Consider the following 15,829-nt stretch of genomic DNA (forward strand, 5'->3'; position numbering starts at 1 on the left):
TCTTCTTTCTTAAATTTGGACTGATCTTTTCAAATCTTTCACTGTTTTTTTCAAATGTGCTGATTTCTAAGCCTGTTCCTTTTTTCTCTGTTCTTGACATTACATTTCTCGGCTTCCTGCTGTTAGACATTCTCATGTTACTGTGAGAGGTTTTTTGAGAAGTCCAAGGCTTGGCCCATCTGCCTTGAAGTCTTTTCAGGCGGATTCCACCTGAGAAACGTACTGCTGGATAGTGCTTGCTGGATACCATGGGGAGATAGCTTTTTCCCCCCTGAAAGTATGTTTCAAAGGCAGTGGACACAGTCTGAATCTATGAAATAACCTGAAATTGTCATCATTTTTCCCTCCTTTTTAAAAATTCTGTGCCAGAAGAAGTGAGTTCAGAAGGAGACTTGCTGCCATTTTCAGTATGAAATAAATGGGTAGGAGGTAATTTTCTGTGTGGTCTTTAGGGTGCCTGCCACAATCATGGATGCTCTGTAAACCCAACTTGATGATTTTGCGTAGGGTTAAATCCATATTACTTCCTCTAGAAGTTAAGAGTATGCGCCTTCAGAAGGAATTTGATACCCCATGTGTTGGTAATCTACAAGAAGATGCCTCCAGGCATGCTTAGAGTTTGTGAAGATACTGTTGGGTAAGGTGCGCTGAGAAGTTACCCTGGAAGGAGTGAAGCTGCTACTGCCTGCACCTCTGACCTAAGTCTTTTGACCTCGTCCTTTCGGCTGAGGACTGTGAAGTCTTTTGATCTGACTGGTTCAGGTTAGGTCACTGGTGCAGTTAACTCGAATAAGCTGCTTGGTTTGCTTGGCAAGTTCTGTGTTGTTTGAGGATAGGTAAACAGACGGGTCCTCTGGCTGGATTTGGCTTTAGGATTCACTCAGGCTGGTGGTCCTCAAACGGATGGGCTTCAGAATCATCCGGGAAACTTGGCTGACATAACGTGTTTCTGAAGTCCATCTCCAGAAATTCTGAGTTGGAAGATTGAAAATCTTACTGTGTACCTCAGGTGACCCGGGTTTGATGCAGCCCTCAGACTTGCACTTTGGCCTTACGTATGTGCCTGCAAGTTCAAGTCTAAGTCTGACAGGGGGGAACATCAGGTTTGAGTCCTTGCAGGCCCCTCTTAGCTTTGTGACTTCTGAGTTAATGGATCTCTCTTGTTCTGACCTGCAAAATGGGGATGATGATAGGTTGGCCGAAATGCCTCCCTCACCGGCCTCTTGTGGGGATCAGAATGAGCTGACAGAAAAAGCAGCCCCAACCTAAGAAAGCCCTACATAGGTTCTTCAGCTCCAGCTCACATTCTCTAGAATTTTTAGATGAGAAAAGCTTGGAGAGGGTTTTTGTATCCTGAAAATCCAGGAGGGCATTGCTTAAGATAGGCTTGGAATACTTTGTAAAATAAGTAACAAGTTCTTTTACTGTTTCTTGTTCAGCTTGGTGGTGGTATTGAGGAGTCCAGCTCCTTTAGGTTTTCAGACAGTGATTTTGATCCTGTTTTCCCCAAGTGACAGTGAAGTCTAAACACACATTTCACTATTTTCTTTTAAATAAAGATTCGGTGATTCAGTCATTCAGATTCATGGATTTAAAAAACTTGTATTTTCTTCAAGGTGTACTCTCTAGAATGTAATGTGGTTTGGGAAAGGAAGCAGTTCTCTTCTGCTATAATCAGAGTGACTCTAGAGAAGTTTTTCTGTAAGAATTTTATAAGGTTTGGTATGAGGAGCTCCTTTTGTGATGTTGACCCCAGTTCACCACAGTCCACAAACAAAACCTAGGCTTTAAGCCTGATGAACCTAATCAGATTAGCTTGCTAGGTAGCGTGTGGGTGACCCAAATCTGACCAGTGTCAGCAGAGAGAGTGGAAGTTGAACCACATTGAAGCCGAGCCTGTGGTCAGTGTTGACTTAGAAGTAGGACTGTGTCATACTTTCGAATTCACACATTGCAGTTATAAAATTTTAAGATCAGATGAGTTCATATTTAGTTCTGATACTTGATTTTTTCTTACTGTTTTAACATTTGAGGATATAACCGAGTACAGGGTCTTTTGTCTGAAAGAAAGTCCATGGAGGGATTCTGTACTTAACACATGCAGCGCTTGTCTGTGGTTAGAACCATTAACCCAGATGACTTCAGCCGGATTGTTATGCAGTTACAACTGTTGTAGGTCTGTTTCCCTTTTGGCCGAATCTGAATTGGAAAGAAATGTTATCTTAGTCCTTGGAACACAGAGGCGCTCAGTTGAGGTGGTTAGGGTAGTTTCGTTAAACTGGTTATGTAGATAAGCAGGTCTACCCTTAGAGTTGGCTTTTGTAGGCCCCTTAATCCAAGACCTTTAAGTCAGGACCATAAAAATTAAAATCTAAATAACCTGTATTTATACTGGAGGCTTTGAGGTACTGAAATGTAAAATGAAAATAGCCTGCACAGACCAGTTTCTGCAGGTAGGGAGAGGCAAATCTTTGTCCTGTGACTGTTTGTAAGCAAACCAGGTTAGCTGCCAAAGCTTAGAACTTTGTAGATGGTATCGAGAGAGATTTAGTATTGCAAAGTGATGTCACTGGTTTGCAGTTCTGTCTGATGTCTGTCTTTAAAAAAAAAAAAAAAAAAAATCCTCCTTTTTCCTGGTTTATTTTGAATGTTTTTCCCAGTCTGCAGGAATTGTTGGTGGGGATAGGCTGGATGCAGGTATGAGGAACGAGGAGGAAGAAGAATTTATTACATTTACTGATGTCTTTAACTTTCAGTTCTGGTTGTAGAATGAGATTTGGGAAGTTGGTAGGTGTGATTCAGCCCATCTGCGTAAGTTCTAACAGAGCTGGATGGTTCTTACTAGTTTCCAGTGGGGGCAGAGGTGAGTTTCTAAGATGCAGCCTTAATGGATGATTCACAAATTGCAGGGTAGACTATTAAAGTTAAGTCCAAGGTCAAGCATACAAGTGGGTAGACTGAATATATAAAGGGAGTGTGTGGCTAGAGTCCTTCTCTGACCTTTACCAAAATGAATGAGGGAGTCAGTGCTTTGGCCAGGAGGCCAGGGACCAGGAGCTGAGAGACCACAGCCCTTCTCCAGGGCCCTGCATCCCGGGTCTGCAGAGCAGAGCTTTCCACTGGCTCAGTGAGGAGTGGAGCAAGGATGGTTTCCCCAAGATCTCTTCTGGGCCAGGAGAGAGTTAACTTAGGTCTGTAAAAAGCTGATAGGGTACTGGAGCAGAAAAGAATGGAAGAATGCCTAAGTTCCGGCAGATATTGCCCCTGAAGTCCAGTTTTCATCAGGAGAAGTATAGGATTTTTTCAGACAAAAGCACAATGTTTCTCAGCATCAGCTACCTACATTTTGCATGTGAAATTATTTTTTTTAAATACGAAATTTATTGTCAAATTGGTTTCCATACAACACCCAGTGCTCATCCCAACAGGTGCCCTCCTCAATACCCATCACCCACCCACCCCTCCCTCCCATCCCGCATCAACCCTCAGATTGTTCTCAGTTTTCAAGAGTCTCTTATGGTTTGGCTCCCTCCCTCCGTTTCTCTCTTTTTTTTTTCCCCCTTCTCCTTCCCCGTGGCCTTCTGTTAAGTTTCTCAGGATCCACATAAGAATGAAAACATACGGTATCTGTCTTTCTCTGTATGACTTATTTCACTTAGCATAATACTTTCCAGTTCCATTCACGTTGCTACAAAAGGCCATATTTCATTCTTTCTCATTGCCACATAGTATTCCATTGTGTATATAAACCACAATTTCTTTATCCATTCATCAGTTGATGGACATTTAGGCTCTTTCCATAATTTGGCTATTGTTGAGAGTGCTGCTATAAAGATTGGGGTACAAGTGCCCCTATGCATCAGTACTCCTGTATCCCTTGGGTAAGTTCCTAGCAGTGCTATTGCTGGGACATAGGGTAGATCTATTTTTAATTTTTTGAGGAACCTCCACACTGTTTTCCAGAGTGGCTGCACCAATTTGCATTCCCACCGACAGTGCAAGAGGGTTCCCGTTTCTCCACATCCTCTCCAGCATCTGTAGTCTCCTGATTTGTTCATTTTGGCCACTCTGACTGGCGTGAGGTGGTATCTGAGTGTGGTTTTGATTTGTATTTCCCTGATGAGGAGCGACGTTGAGCATCTTTTCATGTGCCTGTTGACCATCTGGATGTCTTCAGCATGTGAAATCTTGAAAAAAATCTCACTGACAATGAAATTGTAAAGTGTACAACTTCTGTGTTTTAATGCAAGTTTTGACTCTAAAAGAAGGAGCTTTGACAGAAGTAATAAGTGGTTCAACAACACGTGTTTGACTGCAAGCTGCAGGAAGAGCTTTGCCAGTAATACAGCAGGTCCCTCCTTGTCCTCAGAGGATGCATTTCCAAGACCCCAGGGGCTGCCTGAAACCGTGGCTAGTACTGGTCCCCATGTATACTATGTTTTTTTCCTGTACAGATATACTTATGATGGAATAATTTACAAACTAGGCACAGTAAGAGATTAGCAACAACTAGTAATAGAACAGTTGGAAAAGTATGCTGTAATAAAAGTTAAAGGTACGTGGTCTCAGAGTATCTTTGTGTACCGTACTTACCCATCTGGTGACGATGTGAGATGATGAACTGCCCACGTGGTGAAATGAAGTCAGGGGGACGACGCAGGGGCTGTGACGTAGCATTAGGCTACTATTGACCTTCTGAGGGTATGTCAGGAGGAGGACGCAGTTGACTGTGGGTGGCGGGGGCTGCAGAGAGGGAACCGTGGATGAAGGGGGACTGCTGTGTGCCTGTCCCTGAATCGCCCTGTGTAGTACAAGAATCTAAACAGCCCACACCCAGGACCTGCCATGGCTCATCCTAGTGGGCATGAGTTGCCTTCAGGTTCCTTTCCTCTGTCGCTGTCTTGGCAGTTGTTTTATCGTGTTCGTATTTGCATTTCTTGCATTGGGGCCCGTTGATAGATTTTGAAGTAGTTCTAGTGGTTTTAAGGTCTGTCACACCTCATGGTCGTTTGGATTTTAACATTCTAAAGGTTTCTAACCCAATATCCGCCTTTTTTTTTTTTTTTTGTATTTTATGTTTTTCTACAAAATGATGTGAGAGTTAAAACGTATGATTATATATGAGTGCTGTTTTTAGTTTGAAATTTAAATCCTGCATGGTTGAATGGAATAAACTGTGTTTTTTACAGGTAACTCTAGGCTATCCCAGCTTGCTTCTGTGTGCACCTCCCTCCCTATTAATTTTAAAGGCTGAGAGAAGAAATAATGTCGAATGAAATAAAAATAATTAAAACAATTTTCCTAAGAATTTCTAATTCTGTGACTTAATATTCTCTCTCCCCCCCCCCCCCCCAGTCTTTAAGGAGTGTTTTTCTTTTTTGGGGGAGGAGGTGGGTAAGTAGTTACTGAACCACATTGAGAATCTGCCTTTTTTCTTGCATCATGGTACTTTGAAGTCTCTGGCATTTGAACCTGAGTTTGGCACTGGTGTGGAGAGGAAGAGCATGGTTTTAAATGTCATGCGAGTGGGTACAGTTGTTGACCTCAACTAAGGTGTGATCTTGAACTTGATACTAATCTTCAGGGTCCCCTCCAGTTCCAGCAGTCACTGACTTCCCTCTCATTTATGCACGTTCGAAAAGGAAAAGCCTCTCTCCTTGGATATCAGGTTGTATCTGAAAATTGTTGACAAATTATATAAAGCAGAGAAGAAAACAAGTTTTTGTTTGTTTTAAAGTCTGTCGAGGAATAATTGACACACATAATTAGGACACAGGTTTTGATGTCTAGAAGCTCTACAGTGGTAGAGCCGGAAGGACGGTGTTGACACCGCTACTCAGTGGAGCAGAGGTACCACCCCTGCAGTGGGTTCTTGCGTCCGTCACCCCAGCCCTGGTGACCTGGGAGTTGCTCCTTCCGGCAGCACCCTGGCATCTCTGCTGTAGGGAACCACTGTCTCCTTCGGATTGGCGGGGGATGCCCGAGCTAGTCTCAGGTAGCTTTTTCCAGAATTCGTTTTTGTGCAGAGATTGATCTAGAAGATTTTACTTCTAAACATCTTCCTTCCCATTTCTGTTTTTGGTTTTTTGGGTTTTGCTTTGTTTTGTTTGGTCTTTTGTTTAACCTGAGTTACTGATGATCATATTTTTACTCTTTTTAGGTAGAAGTTTTCTGAACTTTCTTTACCTAAAAAGAGAAATTCATCTTAATATTTCTCCATTTTTCTCCTGTTTCTTCCCAGGGAAGGAGAAATATATTTATTATGACAGAATTTAGCATATTTTAGTCCCATATGGAAACATTGGTAAGTGCAGGAGCTGCTGTGAGTAGAAATGGGACATTGGACTGAAAAATGAAAATTCCCCCCAAAATGAGTGGGAAGCAGTTAAATGTGGGGGCATTAGCCATGTTTTCTTTTTTTTTTCTTCAATAAATCCTTTTAGTTTATTAATATCTAGTTCAATAAAACTCTGATTTTAAAGACCTCGTGCACCTTTTATGACCTTTCCTTGAACCACTTTACTTTTGATGTTCTCCGTTGTGACAAAATTGTGTTTCCATTATTGATGAAATGGGAGCAGACTTTTTGTCTGTTGGTGTTATCTTCGTGGTGTAGGTCTCGGGAGAAGGTCTTGTTTGGTGGTAAAGTAACATTTTGGTAACATCTCGGTAATGAAATGCGATTTAGCTGGGTATCTTTAAACCTGGAATCCATGTCCCTGAGTGGGATCTTCCCACGAGATCTACCTTTGGCCGAGTCACCCTGTTGTGTTGTGCCCTGGACCAAGATTGAACACTGCTGCATCTAGTCCAGGCCTCTCTCAGGCTGACTGAAGGACCCCCATCCACAATGCCCTTGTGGCCTTCCTCTTTCCAAAGCATTGGAGCTCATGCAGAGGACAGTGTAGAGAGCTGCTGTGCCTTCCAGTGTCCCAACTGTGGGGGTCAGTTAGCCTTTTGGTTTTGGTGAATCCTGCTTGATCATCAGGCTCCCTGGCGTTTTCCACAGTTTCTGTGACAGGTGGGCACTGTGCTGTGTATATGTCCTATGGGTCATTTTGTACTCATACTCGTCCTGGCTGTGTGTGCTGTAGCTCCTGTCATTGTTGTAAGTTCAACTTTGTCAATAAAAAGAATGTCTCACATTGGATGACAGATGGCTGTGTGGTATGGTTTGTGGGATGGAGTCTGATGTTCCATTTCGTGTTCTGTACATGGAATTGTCTCCTCTTCCTGGTTCTTTCGAAACGTGGCCAGCTGACTCTGGTGGAGTCAGGTGGAAGCCCTCGGAGTTCCACGATGACTTCATAGAGGAGCTACGTTGGACTCGGGGACAGCTGCCAAGATGTCTCAGTTGAAATGGAAGTCGAAAACCAATATACCTCTGTCAAAAATAGCCAGCAAGGTTACCTGGGGAGAACAAATTGGGTCAGGGTGAGTGAGGGTTTGGGACTGAAGTTGTCTCCCAAAGATCAGACACCTGGGCCCTAAGATGCGTTTGCCAGCAACTGAAAGCTGAACAAGAGGGCATCTCCTAGCTGTTTCCAGGGCAGCTGTAACTGCTTTTGGCCTTAAGTCATCTGCCCCTATGATTTTTTTTTTTTTTTTTTTAGAGCATGAGCCGGGGAAAGGGACAGAGGGAGAGAGAGAGAATCCCAAACAGGCTCCATGCTCAATGTGGAGCCCGATGCAGGGCTTGATCCCACAACCCTGGGATCATGTCCTAAGCAGAAATGAAGAGTCAGACACTCAACCCAACCGGCTGAGCTGCCCAGGTGCCTCTGCCCCTATGAATTAAAAACGAATTCAGCAAACCAATGTTTCTCTTCCCTTCCCTCCCCTAGTGGCTACTCCATCCTCTCTTCGTTTCCAGGTGTGTGCCGTGCCCCACCCCGCCACTTGCCCTAGAACAGGTAACTGTGAGGGTGTAGTTGTGGGGATGGCTTTTCCTGATCATAGCTGTTCTCTAATTCCAAATAGAAAATTCTCTATCTCGATTTTTCTTCCTCCAGTATTAGAGGACTAGTACTTCTCTCTGCTTCTTAGTCTTACCCTTGACCTTTTCTCTTCGAGGTCTCTTGCCTTCAACCAGTGTTTTTCCCTTGTTTCCGTCCACAGACATACACAGAACAGTGTGTTTTGGTCAGACACATACTTTTCTCTTAATGAAACTTTTAGTAATTTGAAATAATTAAAAATATTTAAATAGTTAGAAGAATGGTATCAAGAACTCCCCCTTTGTCCAGACTGTGAACATTTTGCTTTATCATTGTATATGTTTGTTGAACATTTGAGAATAAATTACACTGTGCCCCTTATACTATACTCAAATGTGTAGTTCATAAGAACAAGGACATTCTCTTTTGTAACCACAGTACAGTAGTCAAAAGCAGGAAACAACATTAACTTGGTCATTATCTAAGAATATAGATAGTGTTCAAATTTCAAATGTTCACATTTCACCAGTGGACCTATTCATGGCCCTTAGAACCCCCCCCAGCCCCCCAGCTCTAAATACTGGAATTCTCTGCCCAAAGTGCTTTGAATCTGATTCTTTGTGGGCCTGTTCCCCAGTGCATCAACTTTTGAAGGCAGCCCCCTAGGTTTAAGGTAACCGTGGGGCAGTAGTGGTGAGGTGTGGCCTGCATGTGGGCTGAGGTGTCCGTCCCACATGCCACCATGCAGAAGCCCCTTGTCAGGATAGGTTGGGCATGGTAGGTGCACAGAGGTCTTGGAGGCTGGCTGTCTCCACACGGCCAAATTCTGGCACTTAGCTGAGGAGTTAAAGAATTCTAATTTTTTTTTTTTTAATTTAAATTTTAGTTAACATACAGGGCAGTTTTGGTTTCAGGAGTAGAATTCAGTGATTCATCACTTACATACAACACCCCATGCTCATCATCACAACAAATGCTCTCCTTAGTGCCCGTCATCCATCTAGCCCATCTCCCACCCACCTCCCTCTCAACCCATAGTTTGTTCTCTATCATTAAGAGTCTCTTGTGGTTTGTTTCCCTCTCTTTTCTCCCCCTTCCCATATGTTGGTCTGTCTTGTTTCTTTAATTCCAGATATGAATGTTACCGTACGGTACTTGTCTTTCTCTGATTGACTTATTTTACTTAGCATGATACATTCTAGCTCCATCCATGTCATTGCAAATGGTAAGATTTCATTCTTTTTGATGGCTGAGTAATATTCCATTGTATGTATGTATGTATATCTATAAATATATATATACATACACACACATCTTTATTCATCAGTGAATGGACATTTGGGCTCTCTCCATAGTTTGGTTATTGTTGATAATGCTGCTATAAACATTAGGGTGCATGTATCTCTTTGAATCTGTATTTTTGTATCCTTTGGGTAAACACCTAATAGTACAATTGCTGGATTGTAGGGTAGTTCTGTTTTTAGTTTCTTGAGGAAGAATTCTAAATTTGAACCAGGTTTGCCAGGTTGTTATGAAGGTAGTACAGTAACTTGATTTCTAAGCACTTAAAAAGACTTGCTATGTGGACCTATATTTGTTCTTTTGCCCTCGGTCCCATAACTGTTAAGGGTAGTTGTTTACAAATGTGTGTATATACATCAACACGTGTTCTTGTATGTGTAAATACATGCCTATTTGTCATTCTTTTATAAAAAGTGGCATTGTGTGTTCTGTTTTTTGCATCTTACTTATTAGTATCTCATGGAAATCCCTGCTGGTTGTCTGCCGAAGGCCAGATTCATCCTTGTGAGTACGTTGGGGATGTTCTGAGCGCAGGTGTATGGATTTACTCAGCCATGCCTCTTCCATAGCCATTCACCTTATTTTTCTTGTCACTATCAAAAATGCTGCAGCAACCACTCCTACTCCACTCCAGTGGTCTTTCGCAGATGAGTCACGTAAATCACTATCCACCACTTGACCCACTCCACTGCAATAAATCCTAAAGATTGCTGTGAAATTTTTTGAATTAAAAATAGAGAAATGCATGATTTAGACTACAGAAATCGTCCATAACCCACCTGCCAGAGATAACCACCATTAAATTTGGAGTATATTTTTCCAGGCTCTCTTTCTGTGCATGTGCCAACATATACATACCTAATATTCTTGACAGAAGTGGACTTCTAAATAACACTTCTGCAGCTTTTTTCCTCGGTGACCTTTAAATGGCCCTGTTCAGTGGCCTTGTCTTTTTCTTACCATCTTGGTCCCGTCTGTGGCATCCCTTCCTCCTGTCTTTTGTGTGTTTCCCCTCCTCTTTCTATCCCTTAAGTGTAGCCAATTCTCAGTTTCAGGCCTCATATCTCCAGGTATTTGTTTTTCATTTCTAATTGGACAACCCAACGTCATTGGCATGAAGCCACTTTCCCTACTTGCTTCCTTTCCTGGAAATGTTCCTGGCATTTCCCTCAGTTACCCTGGTTCTTGGCTTCCACATCTCCTTTCCTTTGGCTGTTATCTCTCCTTTGGTTTTTAAATCTGAGTTGTCGCCAACACAGTTTAGGTTGAGACTCTGTTGGCCAGTCTTCAATCTTCCCTCCACGTACGCTGATGAATTTCCACAGTTGCCCCTCATCCTGCTCAGACTCCCCGGTGAAATACTGCAGGTTCTGCATTCTGCTTCCATTTTTCTTTTCTCTCTTCCCTCCCACTGTGCCTCCCTTCCCCTCAGCCCCCAGAGCCCTTTGTCAAGCCAGGCTGGCTCTTGAGCTGTGTCCCCTGAGCATGTCTGCGGCTTGACTCTTTCCTGGCCGTTCATTCCCCTGCCATCCTAAAGCGCTCTTCGAGTCTAGCTGGCGAGGCAGACTGACACTCTAATAATCCTAACAAAGTGCTCTCTCCCATCATACGTGGAGGAGCCACTGACCCTGTGGAAATATGCCCTTCATATTTTCGGAGCGGAACTCTGGACTGGACTGCACCCACACGCTCGTGTGAGCCCATGTTGCAGTGAGGAGAGTTCTGTCCATTCTCCCAAAGAAGTCCTGTCTCCAGGCACACTGGAGGGCAGATGGGGGGCGGGGGGTTACATGCAGTGGCAAGCGGGCCCATCCTAATCCCTCCCTACCTCCAGAGCATGTTTGACCCTTTGGACAGATGCCCATCCCTGGAGCTTATCTTCCTGACATGTGAATTGTAGTTAGTCTACATGGTCTAACTGCAGGCCTCCCAAGCCCCTTCTCCCTCTGGAAAGTGTGGCCTGCTTTAGAAAGCCTCTGGCACTCACTTGGGAAACCGTAGAGCTTCAATAAGATGACTCATTCCCATCAGGGGAAAGAAAGCTTGCAGGCATAAGCTTGGGAACAGCTTCCTGCCGGAGAAGCTCCCGTGGGGAAAGGGATGCTCACCAAATGTGTGCTGGGGGTGTCTATGGGTACAGGGCAGCACCCTCCACCCTGGCCCTGACTCCTTTTCCACCCTCTTGTGACCTGGCTAGGTCAGCCCCCCACATGGTCTTACAAAGTTAAAGTGACCATGATTCCTTATTCTAGGTCAAAGCCAGTGTCTTCTGAGGACCTAAGAGAGAACTCTCAGTCTCAAAAGGTAAGAAGACCATCAGAGGTTGATAAAGGGGAGGGGTGTTCCAGAGCTGCCCAGACATTGCTCATCAGCACAGAGGTCTACCAGTTACCCATCTCGGCACCAGGGTAGCAAACTCCGATATTCACAAGGCCATGTAGGTAACTTATCTGGCCACTGCTGCAGGCTTGTTTTCCCTTTTAAAAGGGTTGTATTGGCCAAATGCAACAGATCTGAGGCTACCAATTCAGTCTGTGTACGGACTATCCTTCCTTTTGTCCAGCCAAGTTGTGGCAACGGTGGAATAGGCTGTACAAATTACTATCAAGCCAGATAAGTATTTAGCATCTATTGTGTGCTTGGGGCTGGGGAATAGGGAGATAATTAGTACGAATTAAGATTAAATTAAGATAAATTAAATAGGCCGTTGCCTTCAAAGAGCTCACTGGGAGACAGGAGTAATAACAGGAGCTGTCATTTCTTTTCTTTTTTTTTTTTTTTTTAACGTTTATTTATTTTTGAGACAGAGAGAGACAGAGCATGAACAGGGGAGGGGCAGAGAGAGAGGGAGACACACAGAATCTGAAACAGGAGGAGCTGTCATTTCTTGTGTAACTACAGTTTGCCGAGCCTTCCAAGACGTTTGGGGGCCGTTTAGATCTCACCACAGCCCTGCACGTTGGGCGCTGCAGATCCGTTTTGCTGATGAGAGGTGTGTGGCTCAGAGAAGTGATGTGATCTGCCTGAGATAAATTAGCTGGGAAGTGGAGAGTCAGGCAGAATTTGAACCCAGAGCTCTGGGACGCTACAGCCGTGTGTTTCCCATCACACCTTGCTGTCTGCATGGTCAGACAGACATGCAAAGCATCATGCATGCATGGCAGAGAGGAACAGTTTGGGAGCGTGGAGGTGGCAGTGATGAATGTCACCTGAAAGCTGTGGAAAAACTCCTTGGAAGAGGCGTCATTTGAGCCAGGCTTTGAACAATGAGTAGGAGTTCATATCCAGGGGAGATGGTCTGCGTTGCATAGAGGGAACATGTGAGTAAAAGTAGATTGTTTGTTGTGTCTGGGGATGGTGGGGAGCAGTTGGTGTGCCTGGACCATGGTGTGTGCATCGAAACTAGAAAGACCGGTCAGGGCTGCGATGCAAGGGGCTTTGAATGGCACACTCAGCAGCGGGTGGTGGTGGTGGTTGCCTGGAAAGTGTCAGAGCCAGGAGTAAAGTCATAATCAGCTCTGCCTTCCAGAAAGACGACTGATGCCAGTGTTGGCAGGTGGATTGGAAAGGAAGGCCAAACTCTTGTCCCAGTTAGGGGACATCATTGTACTTGTCCCCAGCACAAGACCAGTGTCTGGGATAAGCCAGGGATGTGGGGGAGGAGGACTTACGTGTAGGAGAAGAATCACAGTAAGAACGGGGGACAGTACGAACGTATAGGGGAAGGGACGAGCCAAAGATAGTGCTGAGATGTCTAATATAGGGCCTGCATGGCTGTAGGAGTCTTAACGAGCTCATTGGTTGGGCTCCACGAAAGCAGGTCTTTTACTCTGTTCGCTCGTGTATCCAGGTGCCTGGCACTCAACAAATGTGTGTAGACCATGAGGGAATGAATGGAATTACACAGGAGGATGAGCACGTTTGCTCGTTTGGTAGGGTTGGTGTAGGGAGAATGAGCCATCTAATTTACATCTTGTCTTTTGGCTTTTTGAACCAAACCAGGCTTCTTGAAAGCCCAAGACCCAAAACAGTGCATTTCAGTGAACAAGAAACACTCAGTGGTTAATTGTCCACTCTTGGAGTCTTTTGGGGGAAACGGCCTTTGATGACCTAAGCCTTTTGTGACCTGAAGCATTGTGCTAGCTTGTCAAAATGAGTCCTGCAGAGAAGAGGCATTCATTGTTGAGGACTGAAGGGGTGGGATCAGCTATGTGGGGACTTGGGGAAGCAAGTGGGAGGAGGAAGCTGAAGGCCCCCCATCAGGGGTGTCTGCTAGAGCCCTGGTGTGCGTGCAGACGATCTGATCTGACCCTGACCCAGGCAGGTGTCTGGGATGCTCAGGACCAAATCAGATTGGCTGGGGCAGATGCAGCTGGATTCCTCGAGGTCTTGAATTCTAAGCACTGAAGATTGAAACAATATAGTCACTGAACAGAAGCGTTACAAATTGGAGTCCTGGTATGAGTGAAGTGAGAGACCTGGCTCTGTCCACTAACGCCGCCGAGCCTCAGTCATGGCATCTGCAAAACGGAAACAGTAGTGAACTCCCCAAAGTCAGGAGAGACAATCTAGATCTTTCTTGGTCTTCTTAGGTCTAAAGTGGTTAGGATTTATTTGACGGCCTCTCTATAACCCTTCATACCCTGTCCTTCCCCAGAGTCTCTCTTTCAATATGATGTGCTTAGAAATGTTCAGCTCAGGAGATCAACCTTCTCAGTCCCTGGTTCTTGTAGTCATGTTTGTTCCAGGCACCCACCCCAGGTGGATTCCAGAAGAGCGAGGAGGTTCTTAGCTCCCCAGCGTCATCCATCACTCTTAGCCAACATGAGTCTCAACTGTTTACCCAGCTACCCATGGCCAAGATGGAGAAGATGTTTGAGGAGGATGTTGACTCAACCGGAGGTAAAGCCGCCTTGTGGACTCAGTCTCTGGTGTTTGCACAGGGTGGGACCCATACCTGGGTGTGTGGAGGGTTCAGATTTGACAAGCAGTTGTTGCATTCAGTGTCTCCTTTAAAACCTTGTCATTATGTAAGTATTATAAGCACATTGGAGGCTATTTCGTATCTAGAAAAAAAGAAATACCCCCAATCCAAGCACCCAAGTGTAACCAACTGTCAGCATTTTGGTGTATTTTCTTCCAAACAGTTTCACATGTATGGTTTATTTTTTATTGCTGTGTAACAGTATTCCCACAAACCGAGAGGTGTAAACCACGCATTTATTGTCTCACAGTTTCGGTGGGTCAGGAGTCTGGGCATGGCTTTGCTGGCTCCTCTGCTCACTAGCCTGGGGCTGTGGTATCATCTGGGGCTTGACGGGGAAAGGATCCGCTTCCCAGTTCACTCAGGTTGTTGGCAGGATTCAGTTCTTCGCAGCTGCAGAACCGAGGGCTTCTGTTTCTTCCTGGCTATTGGCCGGCAACTGCTTTCAGCTCCTACAGCTGCCCTCTATTCCTGGCCATGTGGGACTCACCGACATGGCAGAGTTCAAGGCTCAGGGTAGCCAGGGAGCTCACAACTCCAGCAAGATGTGTGCTACGGTCTTGTAAGTGTGCAGTCGTGTACACATGGCCCCGTACATCTGTCACCTCTGCCATATTCTGTTGGTTGGCAGCGAGTCATGGGTTCTGTCTTACTCGAGAGGATCACGGGAGGGCATGAACACCGGGAGGTGGGCGTCCTGGGGTCACCTTAAGTATCTCTGCCACAGATGGCTACGTGTGCTTTCACGTGTCTGTAATTATACCACGTATGTAACTTCAGACCCCTCTTTTTCTCTTAGTGTGTAACACCTTAAGGGCTTTTACATACTGCTGTGTCGTCTTCCAAACCATCATTACTAATGAATACACACGTTCTACTGGTGGACTAAGCCATTCCCCTGTAGTTGGACATCTAGCTTTCATTGAATTTACATAACATTGTTAAGAACATCCTTTGTGCATCAAACTTTTTCTCTCTTTGGAGCTTCATTTTTCTCCTTGGGATGATACGCATCAAGGTCAATAATAGGAATACTTAAAGGGCATCTTTGTTCATATCCACTAGACTCTGAGTACCAACTCTGGGGGCATAGCTCCTTGCCCCGTCAACTCGAGTTTTACAGCCATACTGCGATGTGGGCGGGAAAGGGTAACAAACGCCCAGTGTACAAATGAACAAAAAGTGAGGGGCAGGGAGGGATGGTGAGTGTCTGCCCTGAAGATGACGTGGTTCCTCATTGGAGCTCTTTGGTGTCCGTGTTTGGCAGCTGGGAGTTGCCACCACTGTGCCTGGAGGACCCCGAGGGTGCCAACTTTGGTCACGATTTTTATTGTGTTTGTGTTTGTCTTGAGCAGGCAATATATCCATGCAGTTCACAAGTCAAAAGGTGCTTTTCCCATGATACCCTGGGCCCGGCCCTCAGCTGCCCAGTTCTGTTCCCTCAGTTGGTTACTGTTCTCGGTTTCCTGTGACCGGTGGAGGCACAGAAGTTCAGGTAGTCACTCCCCCGCTTTTTTACGCAGTGGCAGCCTATTGTCCATGCTGTTCTACGCCTTGCTTTTTTAAATTTCTGCTTTATTGAGCTGTAGTTGACATAAATTTAATA

At 44.9% G+C, this 15,829-nt stretch overlaps 1 protein-coding gene across 10 annotated transcripts in view; it reads left to right on the forward strand.

Annotated features, from left to right (window-relative positions):
- The first annotated feature begins 78 nt into the window (after positions 1-78).
- EFCAB8 (EF-hand calcium binding domain 8) overlaps positions 79-15,829 on the forward strand; it is a 75,146-nt gene continuing 59,395 nt past the window's right edge. The window contains exons 1-4 of one of the 10 annotated variants that reach the window (XM_058685291.1): positions 79-7,434; positions 7,845-9,743; positions 11,492-11,543; positions 13,973-14,141. In XM_058685291.1, the coding sequence (XP_058541274.1) occupies positions 9,613-9,743; positions 11,492-11,543; positions 13,973-14,141 (352 nt within the window). In that variant the 5' untranslated portion in view covers positions 79-7,434; positions 7,845-9,612. Of the gene's footprint in view, positions 7,435-7,607; positions 11,544-12,117; positions 14,142-15,829 lie in introns of those variants that run through there. The other 9 variants (XM_058685295.1, XM_058685298.1, XM_058685293.1 and 6 more) reach the window with 9 other exon arrangements.

Source organism: Neofelis nebulosa, chromosome 9, assembly GCF_028018385.1.
Source record: "Neofelis nebulosa isolate mNeoNeb1 chromosome 9, mNeoNeb1.pri, whole genome shotgun sequence".
Taxonomy (NCBI): Eukaryota; Metazoa; Chordata; class Mammalia; order Carnivora; family Felidae; genus Neofelis; species Neofelis nebulosa.